Below are 27725 nucleotides of genomic sequence, written 5' to 3'. Positions count from 1 at the left end.
CCAGCTACACCCCAGCCCTATTTTTTATTCTTTACTTTGAAACAGGTTCTCACTAAGTTGCTGAGGCTGGCCTCTTGTCTCAGCCTCCTGAGTGCTGGGATTACAGGTGTGTGCTACCACGCCTGGCTGAAAAATACACTTATTTTATTTGTGGGTCTGGGGATGGAACCCAGGGGCATTCAACCTCCGAGCTACTCCCCCTGCCCTATTTTTAATTTTGAATACTGGGTCTCACTGAGTTGCAGAGGGCCTCACTAAGTAGCTGAGGCTGTCTGCGAGCCGCGATCCTCCGGTCTCAGCCTCCCGAATGCTGGGATGACAAGCGTGCGCCCGCCACACCCAGCTTGAAAAATAGACATTTTTAAAAAGACTGGTTTCAATTGTTCCTATATAACTTTGTTGCTTTGCAGGATCATTCTCCTGCCCTGTAGCTACCAGGTGATGAGGAACCACCTTCCTTCAACTCTGTCCCCAACGCCAGCCCAGGGGGTGGCGGCTGTGCAGGGGGCTAGCTGGCTACAGACCCCGTGACTGGTGGTTTGATATTTTTATTTTCCCCCCAATACTGGGGATGGGATCCAGGGGTATTCTACCTTGGAGCTCCACCCCATCCCTATTTTCTATTCTTTATTTTGAAACAGGGTCTCACTAAGTTCCAGAGGGCCTAAGTAGCTGAGGTTGGCAGCGAACCTGCGATCCTCCTGTCTCAGCCTCCCAAGTACTGAGATTACAAGTGTGCGCCACCACGCGGGCTGGTTGTTTGACATGTGGGAGGGCATCGGTGTGACACTACTCTGGAGAAGCCGTGCCTCCTACCTCCACAGAGAGGTGCAGAATTGGCCGGGTGTGGTGGCGCATACCTATACTCAAAGTACTTGGGAGGCTGAGACAAGGAGGATCAAAGGCTTGAGGCCAGCCTCAGCAATTTTTGTGAGACCCTTGGCAATTTACTAAGGCCCTGTTTCCAAATAAGAAAATGAAGAGCTGAGGGTGTAGCGTGGAGGTAGAATGTTCCTGGTTTCAGTCCCCAGTACAAAAAAAAGGTGCAGTGTTTCCAATACGTTAGGGACAGGCGGCATTACCAGACAGGGGGGCCCCGGCTGCACAAGGCTCTGTGGCAAGTGTTCCACCCTCCACTATGAGCTGTCACTGCCCCCCACGGGGGGGTGAGGGACTTGGGGTGTGCAGAAGCAAGGACCTGCCTGAGGGGAGCAGCTCCCACATGCCCGGCCCTGACGCCACCGCAGCTTCCTCGCCCCACACCACCAAAGAGGCGGCCCTCTGCACGACACTCAGGGTTGACCTTCAGTCTGTTGACGCCTTTATCTAGGGGGCACAGAGTATTTTCCAATCCATAAATCCACCCATATTCCCCCCTAGTCAAAGCAGCACAGGAGGCTTGGAGAGGCTATGTAGCGCCCCCTAGGGCACTCGGCCGGTATCCAGGGGGCTAGAGAGAGAAACTAAAGACCGGGCTGGCCCCTCCACAGACCTGCCCCCCACGTGCCGCACCTTCTTCCTCACCTTTGACCCCGGGCACTTTCTGGGGGGTCCTGGAGATAGAACCCAGGGGCATTCTACCCCGAGCTATAGCCCCAGCCCTTTTTAGTTTTTATTGTTAAAACAGGGTCTCACTAAGTTGCTGAGGCTGGCCTTGAACCTGTGATCCTGCTGTCTCAACCTCCCAAATACTGTGATTACAGGCGTGTACCACCATGCTGGGCTGACCCAGACATCTTGTTGGAACAATGGATCCTTCCTCCAGAGCCGTGAAGCTCATGCCCTCAAACCCAGAGCAGACGTCTGCCTAGAGATGCGGGTGGAAAGGGAGGCCCTTGCTTACCAAGGTTCGCACGGGAGCCCAAGGAGGTGGGGACCCCATCGGAGGCCGCCCTGCTGCTGGGATGGGCTGCGGCCCACCTATCCCAAAGAGCTGCTTCCCCAGCCGAGGCGCCAGAGAGCGCCGCAGTGATCTGCATTCCGGCCCAGGCCTGGCAGACTCGCGGATGGCGGATGGCGGCACGGCAGGGTCACCCGGGTTCTATTAGCTCAATTAATGAGGAGTAAGAGAAGGCTAAGACTCTGCTCTTCGCGGGGCTCAGACGCAGAGCTGCAGTAATGGAGTTATTAACCTCCGGCAGGCACCGCCTTGTGCTGCTGATTCCAACTCCATTTCCTGGTCCAGGCCCCCATTAATGGGCTGTTTATTATCCTTAATCCATGTAAGGATGAGCTGCAGCTATCGGAGAGCTTCCTGGAAGGATCACGCCATAATGAGAGAGAGAGAGAGAGAGAGAGAGAGAGAGAGAGAGAGAGAGAGAGAGGGAGTTGTGCAAGAAACCCTATTTTGCATTTTAATTTTTCTTGGTCCTACTGCGATATCTTAAGAAATCACAGCATCCTCTGCACCTTGGAACTATTAGAAAGAGCTAAGTCATTCTCTGGGGGTTTGGGTGCGCTGTCTTCCAAAGAAATAGTCACATGAAGTGAAAAAGTAGCACAAATTTAAGTCACATTAGAGGGTTTGGGCAGATTAACTGTATGCCAGTTTATCACGTGTGGTGCTGGGGCTTGAACCCAAGGGCATTCTACCTCTGAGCTACACGCAGCCCTATTTTATTTTTTTATTTTGGAGCAGGGCCTCACTAAGTTGCTGAGGCTGGCCGTGGATCTGTGGTCCTCCTGTCTCAGTGTCTAAATAAATAAATAATAATAATAAATAGCAATAACCGATTTGTACTAAGCGGTGAGGGACAGGGTCCCAAATCCTCACTGATGCTTTCCCTTGCAAAGTGAGATAGTCCTGGTCTATATTGAGTAGGAATTCAATAGTGCAGGAATTCAACTATCAAATAATTTTTTTGGTACTGGGGTATGAGCGTACGGGTGCTCTACCTCTGAGCTATGCCCCCCGTCCTTTGTGGCTTTTTTTTGGGGGGGGGACAGTACTGGGGATTGAACCCAGGGACAGTACCTCCATCTACACCCCAGCTCTATTTTTTATTCTTTATTTTGAAACAGGGTCTCACTAAGTTGCAAAGAACATAGGTAGTAGCTGAGGCTGTCTGGAAACCGTGATCTTCCTGGCTCAGCCTCCCAAATGCTGGGATTACCAGCGCGCGCCACCACGCCCGGCTGTTTTTTTTTTTTTTTTTCTTTTTCTCACTAAATTGCTGAGACAATCCTTGAACCTGTAATCCTCCTGTCTTAGCCCCCTAAGTACTGGGATTACAGGCGCATGCCACCATGCCTGGCTTCAGACAAGTATTTTTACATCTAAGGTATAGACAAATCTGCAACAGACCTCTTTGCAGGGTGAGTGGGTAACTCACTGCGCTTTGCACGCGTCTGTCCAGCAGGAGGCGCTGCGGGGACCGCTCTGGCCAGGCCCAGCCCCCTGGCCTTCTGTGCAAAGCTCACCCAATAGCACCTCCACGCACGCAGCTTCCCCTTCCTGTCCAGAGCAGGGGTGCAGTGAGGTTACAGGAGGGGCGGGGACTGCCCCAGTGGATGGGTAAGCAAACTAGCAGCAGATGAAGGAGCTGGACCCTGATCTTACCTCAGAAGGGATGCGCTGAGTCAGGTCGGAGCACTGGGCTCAGGCTGGGCTCCACCCGGGGCAAGCGACGGTTTCTCTAAACCAGGCGCGGTTTCCCTGAGCAGACCTACTTCGTGGGGCTGTTTAATGGGCTCCGTGAGATGTAAGGCGGGCACGGCCTCAGCGGCCAGTAAGGTCAGTTGTCATAGCCTGGTTCTCACTCTTAGGACGGGAGGGGTAGCCGGGTGTGGTGGTGCACATCTGTGATCCTGGTACTTGGGAGGCTGGGACAGGAGGATGGTAGGTTCGAGACTAGCCTCAGCAATTTAGCGAGACTCCCTTTCAAAAAAAGGGGAGGGCAGGGGTGTAGCTCAGAGGTAGCATGCCTCTGGGTTCAATAATCCTCACTACTCCCCCACAAGAAACCCTACTAATAATAAACACAAATTCAAAACCTGCACACCGTCAAGGGACCCATGATCGCAACGTCCGATTTGCATAACAGGAGCTGGGACACCGAGGAGCTAATAAAAAGTTCCATTCTTGGGTGATTTCTCCATGTTCCTACTATTTAATCCAATGGAATCGAGAAACACTAAACAAAACAACACTCATAAAATCCCGCTGTGGCCCCGCCAAGTTTCACCGCACTGGCCCGCCGGGGTGAGCGCCTCCGTGGCTTCCTCCTGCAGGATCCTCCTGGGATGGCCACGGGGACCCTGCAGGCCGGTCAAGGTCAAGGTCACAGCCTGCCCTTCTCTGCAGGGAGGGAGAGGAGGAGCAGAAACCCACTTCTCTCTGATGCGCCGCAAACCGCCCAGGCTCAGTCAGAATCGGATACTATCTCTCTGTAGTAAACATTAATTTTAAAAGAATATACCACACCACAAACCGGCAAGCATGCAATGAATTATTTTGCAGCTGGCGGAGGGCGGGCTCCGGATGCTGTCTCGGAGAGGGCTGCCTTTGTTTTTCTACTCTTCCTTTTTTGATTTCATTCTTTCTACTATTATTATTACGTTTTAACAAACTGTATAGCCCGTTTTATTTGTTCCCAAATAACTTTCTCTCCTCGCCTTCGACACACCGGTTACTGGGCTCGTTCTCCTCGCCACGCGATGCCAGGGCCAAGAGATTGATGAGCTGTGCGGAATATAATTTAGTGTTATGTGCTGCGGGTTTACGAGGCAGGAGTCTGACAAAGCATTGCTTTTGAACACTCTCATTTATTACCTGGAAGAAGAGATTTATGTTTGGCAAGGAGACAATAACTTTGTTTTCTGATAAGCCAAAGAGGTCTATTTTTGTGTCCGACATACAGAGTAGCTGGCCCTTCCCCGATAACTCTATTTACTAGTGTGAATATATTTTAATAATAAAATTGATATATATGTAAATTTATTTTAATCTAATTTCATCGAACCCTCCTAAAAACGGGGGGGGGGGCTTTGGAGATTGTTTTCGTAGCTGAATTATAGATTTCTGTACGGGATGCCCAGATTGAGTTTGAGGCTATAACTCTCACCGTGGTGTCGAGGCGGCGGCGCCGGCTGGAGTGTTTTATAATTGGCAGCACGACCGAACCAGAATTACGTCCTGGTGTGTGTATCTCGGTGCGGTGAGCCATTTCAGAATATCTGGGAGCTGGACTTGGAGGCTTCTGGCTCAAATGACCTTCTGAGTTAATTACCAAAATGTTTAATTGAAAACTAAGGAGGCGAGGGGGGGGGCAGGAGGAGGAGGATGGGGCCTCGGGGATGGGGACGCGATGCGGAAGGGCGAGGGCGATTAGTCGGCTGCGGAGGGTTCAATCTACGTTGTAAATAAACATCTGTTTTTATATCTGGTTTGTCCTCTGCCCTAGGGTCAAATCAATTAAATTGGCATTACTAACAGAGTGGTTAGAATGTGATTCTTACTCCAGGGCCCACGGGGATGTATTTATTTGCAAGCCGGCCTAACTCAGAAGGGCGTGTGAGCATCCTGCCTGTGGCCGGGCACCCAGGCGGCTCCCCCCGGGCGGTGTCCGGTGTTGGTTCTGCGGTGCTAGCTCGGAACATGGGGTCAATGAATAAAACAGGCGTTGGGCTGGCCAGGAACAGCCCTCCTCCCTGGATTGTGTTAGGGACACGGCCGCAGCCTTCGTTAAAGGGACAGCTTACATTTCCCCAGACACTTTTGTGTTCAGTGGACACCGGAGCTCCGCGGCTGGCAGTGCCAGGCAGGAGAGAAGAGAGTCCGGGCAGCTGTGGCCCTCAGTCCCCAGCTGGACTCTCATCAGCAGTAAAAGGGCGACATGGGGTCTGCAGGTGAAGGTCTCTAGGCCCCTGCTGGCTTAGAACCCAAACAGATGCAGGCATGGTCGCCCACTGGGGAGCCCCCCACCCCAACCCCAGAGTTGATAAAATCCAGCTGTGGGAGACAGAATAGTCCACTGCCCCCCAAGATGTCCACCGCCTCGTCTCCAGAATGTAAGAATGGCCAAAGGGATTCTGCAGATAAGGTTAGGTCAAGGACCTGCGAAGGTTAGCTCACCCCAGATTACCTGGGTGGGCCCCCGCTAAGACAAACACCGAGGACTTCCCTCCCAGCTCTGGGCAGAGGGAGATCTGAGCACAGAATGGCAGGAAGTGGAGTCTCTGGAGCCCCCAGAAGGAACAAGCCCGGCTGCCGCCTGATCGTAGCGCTACACAACTGTGAGACACTGAATTGTGTTGATGCCAGCCGCTAAGTTTGTGGTAAGGTGTTACGGCGGCTGTAGGAGGTAACAAACCAACTCGTCCGCTTCTTACACAACAGCGGTCTGAACAGCGTGTTCAAAGAAAATGATTTGCAAGTTATATCTACCTTGGATATAGCTGTTATCCAAAAAGGAAAAGAAAGGGACGAGAAAGAGAGAGAGAGAGAGAGAGAGAGAGAGAGAGAGAGAGAGAGAGAGGAGGGAGGAGGGAGGGAGAGAATTTTAGAAGAATTACTTTGGGAGGAAACCTAAGGACATTTAAATAAAACCCTATCAATATGCTCAAGATAATGTAGAGAGGACAGGATCTGGGATCTAAGAAGTCAGAGAAAATATGATGAGATTTAAAAAATAGGGATGAGAGGAAAGCTGCAGAATTAAGAAGGAAAAAATAAGGGAAAAATAAAAGCATTATTATTATATATAGAAACGAGAAGCCAGAGCAACAAGAAATCAAGAGGGGAGAGAGGGGCGAGGCTGCCATGAAGGCCAGAGCCGAGAAAATAACGCAGAAAAGAAAAAGATAAAATCTACAAGAAAAATCACAATTATGGGGAATAAATGCTAAATACCCCAATATACATATAATTGATCTTCCCAAAGATGGGAAATCAAGCAAATAAACCAGAAAAGCATTAATATGTTTACTAGAAAAAAACTCTCCCCAAATACTGTAAGTGGAAAGAATTTGTAATGTTTGGAGAAAAGTTAAAAAAAAAAAAGTAAAGAAAAAGAAATAAAGGGAAGCAAGTGTAAGCCAGAGAAGGAGAGAAGGCTGCTGAGTGTGAGTGAGCCGGGGGTGGAGTGAGGTCCTCGGCCCGTGCCAGCCAGACAAAAGAGACGCTTATTGAAAGTAGACAGCGAGCCGGGCGCGGTGGGCACGCTTGTAATCCCTGAGCTTGGGAGGCAGAGAGGAGGATCGCACAGGTTCGAAGCCAGCCTCAGCGACTTAGTGAGGCTCTCGGCGACTTAGTGAGACCCTGATTCCAAATAAAATAGAAAATAGGTCTGGGAGTATAGCCTGGAGGTAGAAGGCCCCTGGGTTCCACCCCCAGTACCACCAAAAAAAAAAAAATAAATAAAATAAAATAAAAATAAATAAATAAATAAATAAAGTAGACAGTGGTTCTCAGGGCCTCAAGCCCCGGAGGGGCACAGGCCGCAGAGGCGATTCAGGATGCCTACGTGTGCGGGCGTGTGCGGGCGTGTGCGGGCGTGTGCGGGCGTGTGCGGGCGTGCGGGAGGCCACGGAAGGACTCTGTGCCACGTGTTGTTTACAGGACGTTAACAGGGGGATGTTCTGGGGTGGGCGGGAACTTGGGACGTTCCGTGTTTACGTTCCCCGCTGAAAATGACTCCGAGACATAAGTCATTCAGATGGAGGGTGCGTCAAAGTTAGTAAACAGGGAGACGGGTCGTGGACACGGCCGGCGCCCACATCGCAGGCCGGCGTCAGGGCTAGTGAAGACGGCGCTCGGCATCATCACAGGCAAGAACACAAGACGGTTTGTTCTATTTCTTGAAAGAAAGTTCTTTCTTAATCAATGCAGATTGAAAACCATATAGTCAGCCCGGCGTGGCGGGCACGCTTGTCATCCCCGCGCTGGGGAGGCGGAGACAGGAGGAGCGCGCAGGTTCGAAGCCAGCCGCGCGCGCTGGCTTAGGAGACCCTGTTTCCAAATAAAAATGTAAAAATAGGTCTGGGAGTGTAGCCCGGAGGTAGAAGGGCTTCCAGGAACCCCAGAACCACCAAAAAAAAAAAAAAAAAAAACCCATATAGTCAGAATATACTAGAATGACACCAATTTCAGGGCGTCTGTCCCTGCCCCTGGTCCCCCTCGCAGGGGCGAGCACTGGGGAGGCGAGAGCTGTCCAGCGGGACAGTTTCCTTGTCATCTTTCATAGTCGAGGTATGCTAGAGCACTTCAAAACTGGCAAATTGAGAAATAGAGGTTTGAGCAATCATGTAAAAAGACTAGTAGAATAGACACCCTCTCCTTTTGGGGGGCGGGAGCGGCGCTGGGGATTGACCCAGGGACCTTCTACCCCGGAGCTCCACCCCTGGCCCCATTTTAGTGTTTATTTTGAAACAGGGTCTTGCTTGGTGACTGAGCCTGGCCTCAAACTTGATCCTCCCGTCTCAGCCTCCCAAGTCCTGGGATCATAGGTACGTGTCCCCGGGCCAGTTGAAACCTTATCTTTTAAATAACTGGCGGGGTGGGGGTCAGGGAAAAGCTGACTACACAATAGCAAACTCAGAGAAAACACAGCCGGAAAAAAGGGGGGGGAAAGAGGGAGACCGTGGGGAGGGCTAAGATAAGTTCAGTAATAAAATCAAAAACAAGTAGGACACACTCCACTACTCAAGGAAAAAGACATTCCAACTGAATTTTAAAAATCAAACCTGCCGGGCGTGGTGGCGCACACTTGTAATCCCAGCATTCAGGAGGCTGAGACAGGAGGATGGCGGTTTGCAGACAGCCTCCGCTACTTAGCAAGGCCCTTTGCAACTCAGTGAGACCCTGTTTCAGAATAAAGAATCAAAAAGTAGGGCTGGGGGTGTAGCTCAGAGGTCAAATGCCCCTGGGTTCCATCCCCAGTACTGAAAAAAAAAAAAAAATCAAATTTCTTTCTGTCACCAGAGAAGACAAAGTCCACGGGTTCTTTAGGCTCCAGCCGTGTATCCAGAGCTTCCACACAGACTTTCTGGGGCGGCTGGAGATTAAACTTAGGGGCATTCTGCCTCTGAGCTACATACCCAGCCCTTTTTATGTTTTTGATTTTGAAACAGCGTCTCGCTAAGCTGCTAAGGCTGGCCTGGAACCCGCGATTCTCCGGTCTCGGCCTCCCAAGTACTGGGACCACAGGTGTGCGCCACCACGCCCGGCTTCCACATCGCTCTGAGTTGTGTCATCAACACAGATTAAGGGGTGCAGGAGAGTCCGAAGGGGAAGAGAAGAGCCTGCAAACGCAACAAGAAGTCAGGTCCAAGGTGCGCTAAACACGTAGTCCATTTGGTTTCCTAGAAAAACCCCACAGGAAGACTGTCGGGCAAAGACTTTGAAGACCCACCCAACAAGGACAGAGAGAGCAGGTCAACTGCAAAAAGCTTTTAGTACTTGGGGAGACTGAGTCAGGAGGATCACAGGTTCAAGGCCAGCCTCAGCAACTCAGTGAGACCCTGAGCTGGGTTATAACAGCTTAGAGGTAAAATACTCTGAATTTAATCAGTACCAAAAAGAAAAAGGAAAAAAAGGAAAATGTGTGTTCAAACTCAGAAGAATGATCAAAGAAAGTCTGAAAAGTTTAGCCAAGGAGTGAGCCCAGAGATAACTCAATCCAGACAGGAGTGTCATCGGAGTTACCAAGAAGAAACTGGAAGTGGTAGATCACATCACACGGTGGACCTTGTGGGGAATTGTTCAGAGAGGCGGTTGCATGTGGAAATAATTAACAATGAGGACACAGAAAACCAGGCAAGTGAAAATGCAAGGCAATGACTAACTCCAGGAAAAACAAAAAGTAAGAAAAGAAAGTCAGAACAAAGAACAGCAGCTCTCATCAGCGGAGTGAGCCTCCTCAGAGCAGGCTCTCTGGAGGAGACACGGCTGTCGCTGACCGGCCACTGGCCGGAGCGCAGCATTTTGGTTCCAGAGAGAACTGAGGAGACCGGGAACGGAATCTGACTGTCAGTGCTAACGTGCTCCCGGGGCCGGCTTCGCTTCTGAAGAAGAAGGGTAGAGTGGGTGTCGGGCAGACAGGTGGTCAGCCATCTTCACCAGGGGCCAGTTTCCACGGGAATACAGTTCTCGTGGACCACACCGGTAACATAAACCTTTTTTGTTTTGTTTGTGTGTCTGTTTGGCATGAGAGATTGAACCCAGGAGTATTCTACCTCCAGGCTATACACTCAGCTTTTTTTTACTTAATTTTTAATATTTTTTGTGGTACTGGGGGTGGAACCCAGGGGCTTTCTACCTCCGGGCTATACTCCCAGACCTATTTTATATTTTATTTGGAAACAGTGTTTCACTAAGTTGCTGAGAGCCTCACTAAGCAGTTGAGGCTGGCGATCCTCCTGTCTCGGCCTCCCGAGCACTGTGATTACAAGCTTGCGCCACCATGCCTGGCCTTAATTTTTAAAAATTTGAAGCATTAAATTGATAAATTTGGCCTCAAACCTGAGGGTCTCATGAAATTGCTGAGGTTGGCCTCAAACCTGTGATCCTCCTGTCTCAGCCTCCCAAGTACTGGGATTGCAGGCACGCAGCACCACGCTGCACTTGACATAGACCTCTGTGTGCGGAGTAACACAGCACCGAAACACAGAAAGCAAACAGAACGAAGCCCTGCAGGAAACACAGTAAAAACCCAGAGAAATACAATGTTAATAGGAAATTAACAAATCACTTAGTCCTTGACAGGTTAATAGATACCACCACCATCAAAAAACAACAAAAGAAGAGGTAAGAACATCGGAGATCTAAATCACAAAATTAGTAAGTCTGACTCAATATGAATATATATATATATATATATATATATATATATATATATATATAATTTTTTTTTTGGTGGTACTGGGGTTCCTGGAAGCCCTTCTACCTCCGGGCTACACTCCCAGACCTATTTTATATTTTTATTTGGAAACAGGGTCTCCTAAGCCAGCGGCTGGCTTCGAACCTGCGCGATCCTCCTGTCTCCGCCTCCCAAGCGCGGGGATTACAAGCGTGCGCCGCCACGCCCGGCTCAATAGGAATATTTAATTATATAATTTTTTTTGGTGCTAAGGATTGAACCCAGGGGCATTCTACCTACAAGCTATACCTCCAGCCCCATGTTTTTAATTCTTTATTTTGAAACAGGGTCTGAGTTGCAGAGGGCCTCATTAAGTAGCTGAGGCTGTCCGCGAACCGCGATCCTCACGTCTCAGCCTCCCAAATACCCAGTTGGATTATAAGTGTGCACCACCATGTGTGGCTTACTTTTATAATTTTAAGTTAAAAATATATGCTAAGAACATATTTCAAGTGCCTATTGAACATTTATGTCCAAAAATAAAATTTTCAAAAATTCTCCATCTTCTGTATAAAATGAAAAATTAATGATAAAAGTTGAAACAATGACAAAAGGAAAAGCTAAGAACGGGAGACTTTGCAAATTTCCCGAAACAACGTTCAGATGTCAGAACGAAACCTTCAGAGCACATTAAAGGTGACGAGCTCATTAGACATGAAAACCCTGAGATAGGGCTCTGGGCGCAAAGACAGGACTAGTCAAAGCCTTGGCCACCTTAGCACCAGCCAGAAACACAGAAAATAACAGAATGGTGCATTCTGCTCACACACGCGCGCACACAAACACTTTTAGTGGTACTTGGAGTTTGAACTCAGGGGCATTCTACCCCGAGCTAAATCCATAGCCCAATTTTATTTTTTCTTTGAAACAGGGTCTTGCTAGGTTACTGGAGTCTCACTACTTGCTGAGGCTGCCCTTGAACCTGCGATCCTCCTGTCTCAGCCTCCCAAGTACTGCGATGACCGGTGTGTACCACCACACTTGGTGCATTCTGCTTAAATTTTGAGAAAATGAACAAAATAAGCGCATCATAAAAAGAAATTGTTGACCAAGAGAAACAAAAATTCATGAAAATAGAATACAGGGAAAACAGTAGAAGTGATAAATAAATCTGAGTTTTCTTTGACAAAGAGAACAAAGCAAAACAAACAGACAACAGTAGCAGAGGCATAAAAAAGCCAGGCTGAACGGGCGCGGTGGACACGCCTGTAATCCCGGTACTTGGGAGGCTGAGACAGGAGGATTGCAGGTTTGAGGCCAGCCTCAGCAACTTAGCAAGACTTTATTTCAAAATAAAAATAAGATGGGCTGAGGGTGTAGCCTGTAGGTTGAATGTTCCTGAGTTTGAACCCCGGTATTATTTTTTTTAAATAAAAATCCAGGCTACTAGTGAAATGAATCCTCAAAACAGAAGAAAACATAAGTACAAAAAATTAGCAATAATAAAGAAGGAATAACCACCGGTACAGAAGAAACTGCGACAATCCACAAGATAGAAAACGTATGTTGTTAACAGTTAAAGGTGCCGGGGAAAGGGAAGATTTTTCTAGAAAAAGGCCCATTGCACAAGAAAAGAGGGAAATTACAATAGGTCAAGCCAAATCTATGAGCAAAATCAAACGTTAAGCTGCCTCTGCTCCCAGGTGCCGGCTCTAAGGGATAGTTACTGACAAGATTTAACAACGCTTCCAGTCAGGAGCGTGAAAGGAAACCTAGAAACAGCCACGCTGCGGTCCTAACGCCTGACAAGGCGCGGAAAATGGGAAAACTCAGGCCTGTGTGGTGCACGAACTGCAGAAAACCTAATAAAAATGGGGCAACACACTCCAGACGCGAATCCGTTTCTTTTCCCCCCGAGGGTGGAGTAGGGTGGTGTTACTGGGGCCGGGACCCAGGAGCATTCTACCTCCAAGCTACACTCCCAGCCCTAGTTTTCTTTTTTCTATTGAAACAGGGAGGGTCTCGCTAGGCGGCTGAGTTGACCTCAGAACTGTGATCCCCCTGCCTCAGCCCCCCAAGTGCCGAGACTGAGGAGTTCGCTATGAGGTAGGCAGTGAGGACTCCCAGGAGGTAAGGGTTAAGAAAAACAAAATCCAGCCTCCCCTCCCCACGAAGACAGATGGTTCTGTGGTCTTCCCTGGTCCTGAACACAACAGTGAAATGTGAAGGGACAGAGCCAAGATGTCAGGAACCAAAAACCTACATGCTCCGTGTAGACCAGGAACAAACGCGCACAACAGCCTCATGACTTGGGGCTTAAAGGCCACGGGTGAGAGAGTAACTAAGTCAAGGAAAACACAGTGAAAAACGGGGGCTTTCTTCATGGTCAATGTCTGCACGGAGGGGCTCCCGACATATATAACCCTGCGCTCAGCCCTGAGTCCCGGGGACCCGCCCCGTGGGGGAGCGCTGACGCCGCGGCTCTCTGGCACGAGTGGACTTTGGGGGGCCCCCCGCGCGATCGTGGTGCACTGGGGCAGTGCCAGAGGCCCTGCCGGGCTCCAGCGGCTGCCGAGGCCCTGGGGGACCCGCCTCTGCTTGTTGCCCCTTTAAAATACACTTCCGACTTTCACTTCCCTGGCATCTGCAGATTTCTTCATCTTCCACTCCGTAAGACAAGAACCTGGTAAACTAGGTATCGAGCGTCCACGTGTGCGCCATAGTGCCTGGCTCTCGGTTTTTACTCTGCCTAACAGCTCACCGTGACTGGTTATTTTATAGTCCCCCAGTAAGATCCTCTCGGGCTCTGCAGGTCAGCGGCCTGGGGCGGTCTCTTGGCGAAGGTCACGGTGTGCCTCTGGCCGGGTTGAATTCTTTCTCTTCCCCTCTTTTCCAATCCTCCTGTTCGCCCTTCTCCATCTCTGAGAATGGGAGGACGGGGTATCTAATCGTTCCATACTTAGGACCTCCAATTCATCTCCCGTCCTGTGCTTTAAAGGCTCCTCTGATTATTTTGGGATGGGCGACCCCATAGTCCAGGAGGAACTGTCTTTTTTCAGGTCAAATGTCTGGTGACTTTTATTGTGTCTGAAAGGTCCCTTTTGTCACAGAACATCACACGCAGAAGCGTGACCGCGGGGGCAAGGGCCACGAGGGTCAGTATTCAACCTGCCACAAGCAGTATTGTAAGAATAATGTGCCATGACCAACCCAAAGGCACTCCTGGAAACCTACTAGCATAAGTCGCTATATGAATAAATAAAAAAGAAAAACCATTTAGCTGTCTTTAAAAGGTCTTTACAAAATTCACCTCCAAGTGTTCTGATTAATTTTTAAATTTTTGTTACTGGGTCTCACACCCAGGGGCTTTCTACTTTACCCTCAGCCTTTTATCTTTAAACAGGATCTCACCATGTTGCAAAAGTTCTTGCTAGGTTGCTGAGGCTGGCTTCGAACTATAATCCTCCTGTCTCAATCTCCCAAGTACTGGAAATATAGGTGTGTGACACCACTCTCAGAACCTCCAGACCTTTTCTTTCTTCTTTCTTTCTTTCTTTCTTTCTTTCTTTCTTTCTTTCTTTCTGTACTGGAGATGGAACTCAGGGGCCTTTTACCTCCAAGCTACACCCTCAGCCCTATGTTTATTCTTTATTTTGAAACAGGGTCTCACTGAGTTGCAGAGGGCCTCACTAAGTAGCTGAGGCTGTCCTTGAACAGCAATCCTCCTGTCTCAGCCTCCTAAATGCTGGGATTACAAGCCGGCACCCCCACGCCTGGCACCTTCGGACATTTAAAATCCTTCTGATATTTCTTTAACTTTCTAAAACTGTACATCCCTCAAACCAAAAGCCAGTAGAACATGCATGGCAGCTGCCAAGACAGTGCCTAGGTCAGGAAAAATCACCCTTGTCAGTCACCGTCCTGTTCCGCAAGTCCCAGGAGAGTCAGCCGCAAAACTAACAGCGGCCTAGAGAATCCGAGAAGCAGGCTGGAGCCCAAAATACGTCGGCAAAACTCACTGCCCTGCCTCTTCTCCTGAGAAACCCATTTAGAAAACAGAACGAAGAAGTGATCTCATCACAAGATCAAGCAGAACAAGACAACCTAAGAGAATGCCTAGAGTAATCCAACTAGACGTGTGCGCCCCGGGAAAGCGCTGGGCACTTCGCTGTGGGCACAGGCAGGGAGGGTCTCGTCCTGTCAGGTCGTCACAGACCAATTTCTAAGCTGCAGGCAGTTCCAGATAAAACTGCCTTGGCAGAGCCAGGCATGCTGGCGCATGGCGGTCAGCCCCACACTTGACAGGCTGAGACTGGATGATTGTAGGTTTGAGGCCAGCCTCAGCAACTTAGTGGAACCTTGTTTCAAAATACATGCATACATGCATACATGCATGCATGCATGCATACATACATGCATGCATACATACATACATACATACAGGGGCAAGAGGTGTAGCACAGAGGTAAAATGCCCCTGCGTTCAATCTTTCAATCTTCAATACCAAAAATGAATGAATGAATAAATAAATAAGTAAATAAATGAAAATTCCCACGGCACTTTTATACATCATGGAAGTTTTATACTGCTCGCCTGGAATAATATAAATACATAAAACAGACGATAAAGAAGAGCCGCCAAGCCGGGCGCGGCGGCATGCTTGTCAGCCCAGTCAGAACCTGGGCGGCCGAGACAGGAGGGTCGCCGTTCGCAGCCAGCCGCAGCTACTCAGTGGGGCCCTCCGCAACTCAGAGAGAACTTGTTACAAAATAAAGAATAAAAAGTAGGGCTGGGCGTGTAGCTTGGAGGCAGAATGCCCCTGGGTTCCATCCCCAGTACAGGAGGAGGAGGAGGAGGAGGAGGAGGAGGAGGAGGAGGGGGGAGGAGGAGGAGGAGAGGGAGGAAGAGGAGAGGGAGGAGGAGGGAGGAGGAGGGAGGAGGAGGAGAGGGAGGAGGAGGGAGGAGGAGGAGGAGAGGGAGGAGGAGGAGAAGGAAGGAGGAGGAGAAGGAGGGAGGAGGAGGAGGGAGGAAGAGGAGAGGGAGGAGGAGGGAGGAGGAGGAAGAGAAGGGAGGAGGAGGGAGGAGGAGGAGGAGAAGGGAGGAGGAGAAGGAGGGAGGAGGAGAAGGAAGGAGGAGGAGGAGGGAGGAAGAGGAGAGGGAGGAGGAGGGAGGAGGAGGAAGAGAAGGGAGGAGGAGGGGGAGGGAGGAGGAGGAGAAGGAGGGAGGAGGAGGAGGGAGGAGGAGGAGAGGGAAGAGGAGGGAGGAGGAGGAGGAGGAGGGAGGAGGAGGAGGAGAAGGGAGGAGGAGGAGGAGAAGGGAGGAGGAGGAGGAGGGAGGAGGAGGAGGAGAAGGGAGGAGGAGGAGGAGGGAGGAGGAGGAGAAGGAGGGAGGAAGAGGAGAAGGAGGGAGGAGGAGGAGAGGGAGGAGGAGGAGAAGGAGGGAGGAGGAGGAGGAGAAGGAGGGAGGAGGAGGAGAGGGAGGAGGAGGAGAAGGAGGGAGGAGGAGAAGGAAGGAGGAGGAGGAGGGAGGAAGAGGAGAGGGAGGAGGAGGGAGGAGGAGGAAGAGAAGGGAGGAGGAGGGGGAGGGAGGAAGAGAAGGGAGGAGGAGGGGGAGGGAGGAGGAGGAGAAGGAGGGAGGAGGAGGAGGGAGGAGGAGGAGAGGGAAGAGGAGGGAGGAGGAGGAGGAGGAGGGAGGAGGAGGAGGAGAAGGGAGGAGGAGGAGGAGAAGGGAGGAGGAGGAGGAGGGAGGAGGAGGAGGAGAAGGGAGGAGGAGGAGGAGGGAGGAGGAGGAGAAGGAGGGAGGAGGAGGAGAGGGAGGAGGAGGAGAAGGAGGGAGGAAGAGGAGAAGGAGGGAGGAGGAGGAGAGGGAGGAGGAGGAGAAGGAGGGAGGAGGAGGAGAGGGAGGAGGAGGAGAAGGAGGGAGGAGGAGGAGAAGGAAGGAGGAGGAGAAGGAGGGAGGAAGAGGAGAAGGAGGGAGGAGGAGGAGGAGAAGGGAGGAGGAGGGGAGGGAGGAGGAGGAGGGAGGGGGAGGAATACGAGCCTTGACCTGCATTTACTATGGAAATATGTGGCAAAGCTGACACGGCTGAACAGTTTGGGAAGGTAAAAGACAGCTCAGAGAGCGGCCCAGGTAATCTGGGAGACGGACCTGCAAACGGACACCGGCTGACCATCCAGAAAGCAGAACGTGCTGCTTGGAACCAGGATCTGCAGCAGCTGCTGAGGAAGCCGGGGGTGGTCTGCGGCGAGAGGGACAGCTTTCCTCAATTTCTGCCCCCATTGCCCATGTAGGACCAATCAGAGAAAGCCAAGTATGTTCTCTGAACCAATCAGATAAGAGCCCCTCTTTCAAGTTAGCTCTGCCCAGATGCCCAGGCCAATCAGGAGCGAGAGCCCCTTCCCCTCCCACCAGAAGCCTTCTCTCCTCTGTCCGCCTGGCAGCCTCCCTACTCCAACACCCCGGCCAGCAAGGCTCTCACTCAACAGCCATGGCCTTGGCTGGCCTTCATTTCTTTTAATATTTGAAACTTTATTATTATTATTGTTGTTATTATTATTATTATTATTATTAGTAGTAGTAGTAGTAGTAGTAGCAGCAGCAGCAGTAGTACTGGGGATTGAAGAGAGGGGCAGTCTGCCTGGAGTACACCCCCAGTTCTTTTTATTTTTTGTTCTGAAACAGAGTCTCGATAAGTTGTTGAGGCTGGCCTCAAAACCGCAATCCTCCTGTCTCAACCTCCCAACAACTGTAATTACAGGTGTGGGCCACTGCGCCCAGCTCTCCCACCCTACATACAATTGTGGTTGCTCTCAAGGTCACACCAGCGGAGGATGGACAGTGATATTCTGCCCTGTTTGGGAACAAATATTGGCCATTTGGGGTAAAGAAGACTCATTCCGCATGCCACACCAAGACCAATAGCAAGGACATCAAATTTAAGCGCAGCAAAAGTGAAACTGTCAATACAGCAGAAGAAAATGTCAGACAGTTTGTAGCACAACCCACAAGGAGGGCAAGACCACTTGGTACTGACGTCTGCCTGACGGGTGAGGAAAGTCCGGTCCAGCCAGGAGCCCAAGGGCCGGGGTTTGAACCCGCGCCTGCCCTCGAGTTCTGGGGGCAGCTGGGGTGGGCGAGGGCCCCGAGGACGCCAGGGCAGCTCTCTCCGGGGAGGGAGGGCTCTGCCAAGCTGGAGCTGTCCTGTCCGGCGGCCTGGAGGGAGGAGCGGGCTCCGAGGGCGGCTCACCTGTTGGGGCCGTAGCCCAGGCTGTTGAGCATGTGCGCCTGGTCCAGGTCTCGGGGGAAGCCGTGCAGCACCCACCCTTTCTGAACGCAGTCCTGCTGGTCCAGGCGCTCCGACAGGATCTTCATGATGATGCTGTCGGGAACTGCGAAGACAGAGACAGTGAGCGCTCCGGGGCTCCGGCGGGTCCTCCCTAGTGGCCCAGGCCAGGCGGATGGACACCGCACCCCAGGCTCCCCGCCCCAGCCATAAGAGCAAAGACCAACCGTGACTGCCCAGATGGGAAGTGCACTGGTGGCCTGGACCTTTACCTGGCGCCAGGTTGTGTCCCGCCCGCCACTGATACGGGGGCAGCCCCCACACCCCCACGGATACGGAGCAGCCCCCACACCCCGACAGCCATAGCAGAATACAAACTGGGTAGCTTAGGGACAATAGAAATTTGGAGACCCGGATCAGGGCAGATGGGTCTGGTGCCGGGGGGCACTTCCTGGCTCCAACTCTCTTGCTGGGTCCTTACACGGTGGAAGGAACAGGGGAACCTCTGGGGTCTCTTTTTTATTGTTTTGTTTTGCAAAACTGGGGACTGAACCCAGGAACACTCCACCTCTGAGCTACACCCTAAGCCATATATATATATATATTTGGGGATGGAACCCAGGGGCTTTCTACTTTCAGGCTATACTTCCAGACCTATTATATATTTTATTTGGAAACAGGGTCTCACTAAGTTGCTGAGAGCCTCACTAAGTAGATGAGGCTGGCTTCGAACCTGCGCGATCCTCCTGTCTCAGCCTCCCAGGTACTGGGATTACAAGCATGTTCCACAGCGCCAGGCCCTAAGCCCTCTTTTTTATTCTTTTCTTTTATTTGTATTTATTTATTTGCAGTACCGGGGATGGAAGCCAGGGGCATTGTACTTCCGAGCTACACCCCCAGCGCTAGTTTTCAGTCTTCTTATTTTTGAAACAGGGTCTCGCTGAGCTGTGAAGGGCCTCGCCAAATAGCTGAGGCTCCTCTGGTCTCTGCCTCCTAAATACTGGCATTACAAGTGTGCTCCAACACACCCGCCTTTACTCTTTATTTTGAAACAGGATCTAAGTTGTGGAGGGCCTCACTAAGTAGCTGAGGTTGGCTGCAAACCTGCCATCCTCCTGTCTCAGCCTCCCAAGAACTAGGATTATAAGCATACATTACTACACGTGGCTAGACACCCTCTCCCTCCCTCTCTCTCTCTCTCTCTCTCTCTCTCTCTCTCTCTCTCTCTCTAGGGTCTGGGGATGGAATCCAGGGGCATTCAACCTCCGAAATACTTAAAACCAGTCTCACTGAGTTGTGAAGGGGTCTAAGTAGCCGAGGCTGGCCACGAACCGTGATCCCCTGGTCTCAGCCTTCCGAATGCTGGGATCACAAGCGTGCGCCACCACGCCCGGCCTAGAATCTCTTTTTAAGGGCACTGATTCCTCCCACGAGGCTACACCTAAATGACCTGACCACCTCCCAAAGGTCCCACCTCCTCGTTCTCGGCTTAGGTTTCAACATAGGAACCTTTTTTCTTTCTTTCTTTCTTTCTTTTTTTTTTTTTTTTTTGGTGGTACTGGGGGTGGAACCCAGAGGCTTTCTACCTCCAGGCTATACTCCCAGACCTTTTTTATATTTTGTTTGGAAACAGGGTCTCACTAAGTTGCTGAGAGCCTCACTAAGTAGCTGAGGCTGGCTTCGAACCCGTGCGATCCTCCTGTCTCAGCCTCCCAAGCGCGGGGATTACAAGCGTGTGCCACCACGCCCGGCATCCATTTTTCTTTTTTGTACTGGAGACTGAACCCAGGAGCGTTCTACCTCTGAGCTACACCCCCAGCCCTTTTTTATTTTGAAACAAGTTCTCACCAAGTCGCTGAGCGTCTCATTAAATTGCTAAGGCTGGCCTTGAACCTGCGATCCTCCGGTGTCAGCCTCCCAAGTACTGGGATTACAGACATGTGCTACCCCATCTGGCACAACATAACTTTTTTTTTTTTTTGTGATAATGGAAATGGAACCCAGGGACCTTCTACCTCCGGGCTATACTCCCAGACCTATTTTATATTTTATTTGGAAACAGGGTCTCTTAAACCAGCTGAGGCTGGCTTCGAACCTGCGTGATCCTCTTATCTCAGCCTCCCAAGCGCGGGGATGACAAGCGTGCCCACCACGCCTGGCACAACATAACATTTTTCAAGGGGAACCCAAACGCTCCAATCATAGCACCCATCAGGGTTAACTCTGGAGCAAACACTTTTCCTAGAAACACATGAAGCCCCATCTAAAGCTTTAGTTTTTCCCGAGTGGAGTGGCGCCCGCGTCCCTGCTCCCCCGCCCTGGCCCCTTGCCGCCCCCTTCACCCTCCCGGAGCCTCCGAACTGGGCCGCTCTCAACACTCGGCTTCACTTATAACTGGAGACTGAAGTAAAGCCCCGAGGAGGAGAAGATAATATTGAGAAGCCTTGTTTACATTGCCGCAATTGACATTTTCCTGAAATTTATACCTCTTTCCAGACTCATTAAACGGCCTGTGTTGCTAATGTACCGCGTTGCAGTGATTTGCACCGCGCCTGCCGCGCTTTGCACTCATTTCCTCCAGAAATACTTGGTAAATATTACCGCTGTTTGCTGCGAGTGTGGCCCCGAGCGGGCGCACCTGCTACGGGCTCAGTGACGAGTGCTTGGCAGTTTCTCTGGAAGCTTCTGCAGGGCTCCCCTCCTACTCAACCCCGCGGGCCCAGCAGGCGGCCCTGGCGCGCACGTCCTGGGCCTTCCCAGGCCCCCCAGGCCGACAGCCAGGTGGACGAGGGGCGAGGGGTACAGGCGTTCAGTGCCAGCGGCCTCCCTCCTTCCCCTTGCTGGGTGCTGGCCACCCCGTGGCCTGACGGTCAGTTGTTCCTTCCTAAATGGGAGCCCCAGTAGCAGCTGTGTCTGCACGCTGGCTCGCCATCAAGTCAAAGGTGCCAGTGTCCAGCATCATCCCTGCCCCCTGCCCTCCGGGGAGCAGGGCCCCTGCGGAGGCCACGCCAGCCCTCAGCGCCTGCGCTGCACACAGAATGCGTGAACCCAGGGGGCTCGGCCCCGCCGGCGTCCATGGGCCACAGACCACAGGCCTCGCCGAGCACGACTTGGGTCCCGGGGCGGGAAGTGAGCCCAGAAGACCTTTCTCTTGGCGATCCCTTCCATCTGCACACGCGACCTGTTTATAAATGTGCAGGTTCTGGGCCCTGTGTTGACGCCTTGGATTTGACGGTCGGGTCTCTGGGGTGAGGGGCAGTTCCAGAGGCTACAGGGGGGCCACAAGCACTTGTGGGCTCATTATTCAGGCCACAGCCCCCCCCCCCCCGCAGGCACATGATTCTACTTTTTTTGTGTGTGTGTGGTACTGGGGGTGGAACCCAGAGGCTTTCTACCTCCGGGCTATACTCCCAGACCTATTTTGTATTGTATTTGGAAACAGGGTCTCACTAAGTTGCTGAGAGCCTCACTAAGTAGCTGAGGCTGGCTTCGAACCTGCGCGATCCTCCTGTCTCAGCCTCCCAAGCGCGGGGGTCTACGTTTTATATGTGTTTAATGTCTTCCATTAAAAAGGTGTTGTTTAGCCGGGCGTGGTGGCTCACGCTTCTAATCCCTGCGCTTGGGAGGCTGACACGGGAGGATCGCACGGGTTCGAAGCCAGCCTCAGCTACTTAGTGAAGCTCTCAGCAACTTAGCGAGACCCTGTTTACAAATAAAATATAAAATAGGTCTGGGAGTGTAGCTCGGAGGTAGAAAGCCCCTGGGTTCCACCCCTAGTACCACCAAAAAATAATAAATAGATACTAAAAAATAGGGCTGGGTATATCTTTTTTTTTTTTTTTTTTGGTGGTACTGGGGTTCCTGGAAACCCTTCTACCTCCAGGCTATATTCACAGACCTATTTTATACTTTTTATTTGGAAACAGGGTCTCTTAAGCCAGCGCAGCTGGCTTCAAACCTGCATGATCCTCCTGTCTCTGCCTCCCAAGCGCAGGGATTACAAGCGTGCGCCATGACATCCGGCAGGGCTGGGTATATCTTGGAGGTGGAATGCCTCTGGGTTCAATCCTCAGTACCTCAAAAAAAAAAAAAGGTGGAATATATACACAATGGAATATTATTCAGTCATAAAGAAGAACACGATCACATCATTTGAGAGGAAAGGGGTTGAACTGGAGACCACGATGATGCGAGCAGAGAAAGCCAGGCACAGAAAGACAAGCGTCACACGGGTATCTGTCCAAACCTGCCCATCTTGGGCAATCGCGAAAGCTATGATCCTGTGTCGGGGCCCACTCGGCAGGACCGAGGTGGCACCCAGGCTTGTTGCCAGCGTGGACTCAAGATGGCGCCTGGGCTTGCAGCCAAGTCACGAGGCTCACGAGGCTGGCGGTGCCCTGAGTCTGCGCAGTGAGCCCTATCAGGCGCCTTACGGATGATTAGTGACGCAGCGCCTCGTGCTACCACCTGCCCGCCCAGGAGAAGGTTAAAAAGCGCGCATGCCCTAGCGGGCAGAGCTAAGAGGGTTGGTGGACAGGAAGTGCAGTTCCTTGGCGGACTGCTCCGGGCTCCGAGCTGGGACGGACATGTTCACAAAGCCACCACTGTGACCGTGTGTGCTGCAGCAGAGACGTAGAGTGCCACGGAGGAGGGTTGGTGGAGTGATGAGGGAGAGGATAGAAGACTGATGTTGTTTTTACCTGAGAGGGTGTTGAGAGAGCATTAAAGAGGAAGGAGCTTCATCAACAGAGTCGGCGTTCGTGTGTTTCTTCCCTAGGCTCTGCTGGTCAGAGCCCTAGGGACGCGACAATCCTGTACCAGGTGGGTAGTGGCGACTCCGTGGCCCGTCTCGGGGCGTGGCTGAGGCGCGCCAGGGCCCTCTCCTGGCATGGAGGTCGCAGGGTGACATGAGGGGCTTCTCTGGGAGATGGGCTGCGTTGCCCACCTGGGCGGAGGCGAAGGGAGCTGTGGATACCGCTGCCAGACAAGAAGCAACCGCCGCCGCCGGGCTCTCCGCTACCGCCTAGGTGGCGTCTCACCTGCAGCAGTGGCACAGCCCGCGGGAGGGGGAGTCCGAAGACCCCAGCCCCGGCTGCGTCTCTGCAGCAGGCTGCGGACTCGCCTTCCCAGCCCAGGCTCCCAGCAGGTGCTCAGCAAGTGCGGCTTCCCCGGGCCGGGGACGCTGGCCCTCTGGGTCCTGCAGGGATCTCGAGTCCCCGTGGTAACGGGTCCATCTTCCCTTTATTTTCTTCTCCGAGAGACTTCTGAGCACTGTCTGAAGTCCTTCGCCATTAAGCTGGATGCCTCGGGCTCGATTTCTGGACTTGACAGTTAACAACTTACCCTTCATACAAGCTACTGCCAAGGGCTACTTCTCCGGAATGCCCTGTCAATCCTGAATTTGGCAAAGTGCGAGATATAAGCGCTCCTTTATCATGAAGCCATGCCACATGCTCTAGGTTTCTTTTTTTCTTTTTTTCTCTCCCTCAAGACCTTCCGTGAAAGTTGGCAGTCCTGCAGTTGACCTCGAGGTTACTAAAATCTCAGTGCGGAATGCCGGGTGTGGTGGGCACGCTTGTCATCCCCGCGCTTGGGAGGCTGAGACGGGAGGATCGCGCGGGTTCGAAGCCAGCCTCAGCTACTTAGTGAGGCTCTCGGCAACTTAAGTGAGACCCTGTTTCCAAATAAAAATATAAAATGGGTCTGGGAGTATAGCCCGGAGGTAGAAAGCCCGAGTTCCACCCCCAGGACCACCAAAAAAAAAAAAAAAAAAAATCTCAGTGCCCGGTGTCATGCATTGTAATCCCAGTGACTGGGAGGCAGAGACAGGAGGATCACAGGCTTGAGGCCAGCCTCAGTAACTCAGCGAGGCCCTTGGCAACTTAGCAAGACCCTGTTTCAAAAGAGGGGGGCTGGGAGTGTAACGCAGTGGTAGAATGCCCCTGGGTTAGATTCTCAATACCACAAACAAAACAGAAAGCGAAACCCCCTCGAACCTCGATGCACTGGTTCTCTGCGGGGCTGGGTGTGCTCGGCACAGGGTTGGTGGGGAAACATGACCGCAGGTGGGTGCCCCCTGGCCTGGAGGTGTCCTGCTAGGTCCCCCGCTCGGGTCCAGCTCGGAGAACTGAAGAGTGGGAGTTGGGGCAGCCCCAGAGGGGGACGGCTGCTGGCGAGTTTGCAGTGGAGCAGAGCGCCCCCGCTGCTCTCGCGGCTGCCTGCCGTCCACGCCATCTCCAGGTCCTCCGAACTCTGCCCATCCCTAGGCTGGGGCTCGGCTGTGGGTGGAGAATGCTGAGTTCTGCCGGAGTCGACTCAGAAGGGAGGGACAAAAGCAGAGGCCAGGCAAGCGCTCCTCCACTGGTAGTTTTTGTTTTCTTTTCTTTTTTTTGTTTTGTCTTGTTTTGTCTTGTTTTTGTTACTGGAGATGGAACCCAAGGGCATTCTACCTCTGAGCTACACCCCAGCCCTGTTTTTTATTATTTTGAAACAGGGTCTCACTGAGTTGCAAAGGGCCTAAGTGGCTGAGGCTGTCTGCGAACCGGGATCCCCCAGTCTCAGCCTCCCGAATGCTGGGATGACAAGCGTGCGCCACCATGCCCGGCTTTTCTTTTTGTTTTGTTTGTACTGGGTGTTGGATACAGGAGCATGCTACCTCTGACCTACACCTCCAGACCTTTTTACTTTTTATTTTGAAACGGGGTCTTACTAAGTTGCTGAAGGTCTTGTTAAGTTGCTGAGACTGGCCTCGAACCTGTGGTCCTCCTGTCTCAGCCTCCCATGTACTGAGATTACAGGCTTGCGGCACCACACCTGCCTGGCTGAGCTGGTGTTTAAAGGTAAGAGGGCCCCCAAGGTTGATTGATAGAACCACAAACGCTGTTTAACCCTCCTTGGTACCTGGGGCCAATCTGGAAGTGCTGAGTACTTTTATACACCCACTCTTAAGCCACTGAAGCCTACCATGTACACACTTACATAGACACACCACACCCTCAGAGACACCCTGCACACGTGTGTCTTGGTCCCGCACACACAAATACATACCATGCAACCCACCGCCATCCACACACTAGATTACATACACGTTTATATACACAGCGCCTCCACATCTGAGTCCTCCCCGATGTCACTCATCCAGGAACCGTGCTACCCTCCCCCTCTACCACGCCCTCATCCTGTCTTCAAGCTTCTCTGAAACACCCTCCCTTTCTGGAGGCTCCTCGAGGTCACTGTGCGGTGCTGTTGGGGCTGGAGAAAACACTGGCATTGGCCTCTCCTTTCCGGCATCCCGGCATCCCGGTGTCTCAGCATCCCAGTGTTTCAGCATCCCATCATCCCAGCATCTCACATCCCAATGTCCTAGCATCCCAGTGTCCCAGCATCCCAGCACAGCTCCATTTCACTATCCTGATGCTTGAAAGAAAAGGGGTCCCACTACCCTCAAGGTTTCTTCCCCAGAATGCTGGGCGCTGTGCCTAAGATCGGGCCGGGACCTCTGGGGTGCCACTTCGTGTCACTGTAATTCAACGGAAGCTGCATCCAGGGTTCCTGGGAGCTGACCACTCTCCGATGGTGACCTCCGGTGCTGTGACCTGCAGTGCTGTGCAGGAAGTGCCTGCAGTGCTCCAGGGCCCGGGAGCCCGGCGCTTCCCTGGAGGTGCTGTTTGTTTATTATACACTGCCACCTGCTGGTCGGTAGTGGGTACTGCGCCCAATGAGGGCCACCCACATATTTCTAAAAACTGGTAAAAGGGAGAGAATGGGGAGAGACTGAGGCGGTTCTATGGGCTGCACCCCGGAATTCTTCAGGGGGCAAAGTCCACTGGCTCTAGCTGGCTTCTGACATCACTCGCCTCAGAGGAGCCCCTGTTTTTCTGGGCTTTGGCTTCCTGGGTCCAGACAGACCTAGGATGTGAAGGTTTTGTTAGTGTCCAAAAGTCCAATTTTAACATCTATATTGCTTCATAAAAACATTTGGAATTAAGAGAATTTGGGCTAGAAGACTGGTGTCAGGAAATAATATTTTAATATTGTGCTTCCTAGCCGGGCGTGGTGGGCACGCTCGTCATCCCCGCGCCTGGGAGGCGGAGACAGGAGGAGCGCGCAGGTTGGAAGCCAGCCGCGCATGCGCGCTGGCTTAGGAGACCCTGTTTCCAAATAAAAATGTAAAGATAGGTCTGGGAGTGTAGCCCGGAGGTAGCAGGGCTTCCAGGAACCCCAGGACCACCAAAAATAAATAAATTAATAATAATAATAATAATAATAATAATAATAATAATATAAAAAATAGGGCTGGGGGTGTAGCTCGGAGGTAGAAGGGCTTCCAGGAACCCCAGGACCACCAAAAAAAAATAAATTAATAATAATAATAATAATAATAATAATATAAAAAATAGGGCTGGGGGTGTAGCTCGGAGGTAGAAGGGCTTCCAGGAACCCCAGGACCACCAAAAATAAATATTCTGCTTCCTTTCTTCTTTTTTTCCTCCTTTTTTGGTACTGAGGATTGAATCCAGGGACATCCCATCCGAGCCCAGCCCTTTTTATTTTGAAAGAGGGTCTTGCTAAGTTGTTGAGATTTACCTCCAACCTGTGATCTTCCGGTCTCAGTCTCTCAAATATTGGAAGTGCTGACTTGATAACTATTCTTATCTTAAAATGTATTTTTTGGGGTGCTGGGGATTGACCTAGGGGCATTCTACCTCCAAACTATACCCCAGCCTTTTAAAATTTTTTATTTTGAAACAGGGTCTCGCTAAGATGCTGAGGCTGGCCTTAAACCTGAAATCCTCCTGTCTTAGCCTCCCAAGTACTGGAATTCTAGGCATACACCACCCCACCTGGCTCCTGAGGATATCTTAGGCCACGTTCTCCCTCACAGGTGTACAGAGTTGATCCTGAACAAAACCGAAATGCTCAGAACAAGCCTCCCTGGTGTGTAGATTAAAGATGGCGGCACCTTTGCCACCAAGTGTGGGGGGGATGAGGGTTGGCTCATGGACCGCTCCATGGTAGGATGGGGCGGACGTGCATTCCAGGACTCCTGGGGCTGGGAGCTTACCCGCCCTCTCACCCTGCAGCCCTGGGCCCCTTCAAGCACTCGTCCAGGGGAAGCCAGGCATCACTAAGAAGATGGCTGGCCTGTGGCTACTGTGTTTTGCAGAGTCAAGACAGCCAGCAGACACTAGAGAGGGGCCTGGCCAGCCACTGGTCCGGGCCATCACTGTGCCGGCACGCAGCTCTGATACACGCTGTGGAGAAGGACCAGGGAACCTATGGGTGCCCAAACCACAGGGCCTGGTTTTTCCATGGTTCCAGCGGTGCTGAAGGAGAGTCAAGCCCTCGCTGCCGGCCCTGCCCCCACCTCACCATAAATCAGGAGCACCGTGAACCAGTCATTGCTTTACGCCATCAAGTTGTGGCTTGCTGCTGTAACAGAGCGTTAGGGCGCCAGGGTTACGGCGCGCCAGAGCGTTGCCAGTTCCTGGTTACCACCGAGACTAGCACCAAAGCTGGTGGCAGTCGCAAGAGAGGACACTGGGGGAGGGGGGTCCACACGTGAAATAATGTACCCAACAGGTGTATTAATGGCAACCACTGCCATTAATATTCCCAGGATGGTACCACGGCAGCTTCTCGTATTC

The 27725-nt window shown here is 51.8% G+C and overlaps 1 protein-coding gene across 1 annotated transcript in view; it reads right to left on the bottom strand.

Moving 5' to 3' along the window:
- Nucleotides 1-27725, bottom strand: part of AK8 (adenylate kinase 8) — a gene marked incomplete at both ends in the record, with an annotated part of 143368 nt that overhangs the window by 44266 nt on the left and 71377 nt on the right. Inside the window, one exon of the mRNA XM_080708862.1 lies at nucleotides 18043-18184. Coding sequence (XP_080564988.1) covers nucleotides 18043-18184 — 142 coding nt within the window. The remainder of the gene's footprint in view (nucleotides 1-18042; nucleotides 18185-27725) is intronic.

Source organism: Muscardinus avellanarius (assembly GCF_963383645.1).
Source record: "Muscardinus avellanarius genome assembly, chromosome: 13".
Classification (NCBI taxonomy): Eukaryota; Metazoa; Chordata; class Mammalia; order Rodentia; family Gliridae; genus Muscardinus; species Muscardinus avellanarius.
The sequence above is the reverse complement of the archived record's forward strand: the minus strand, read 5'-3'. Positions and strand labels throughout refer to the sequence as shown.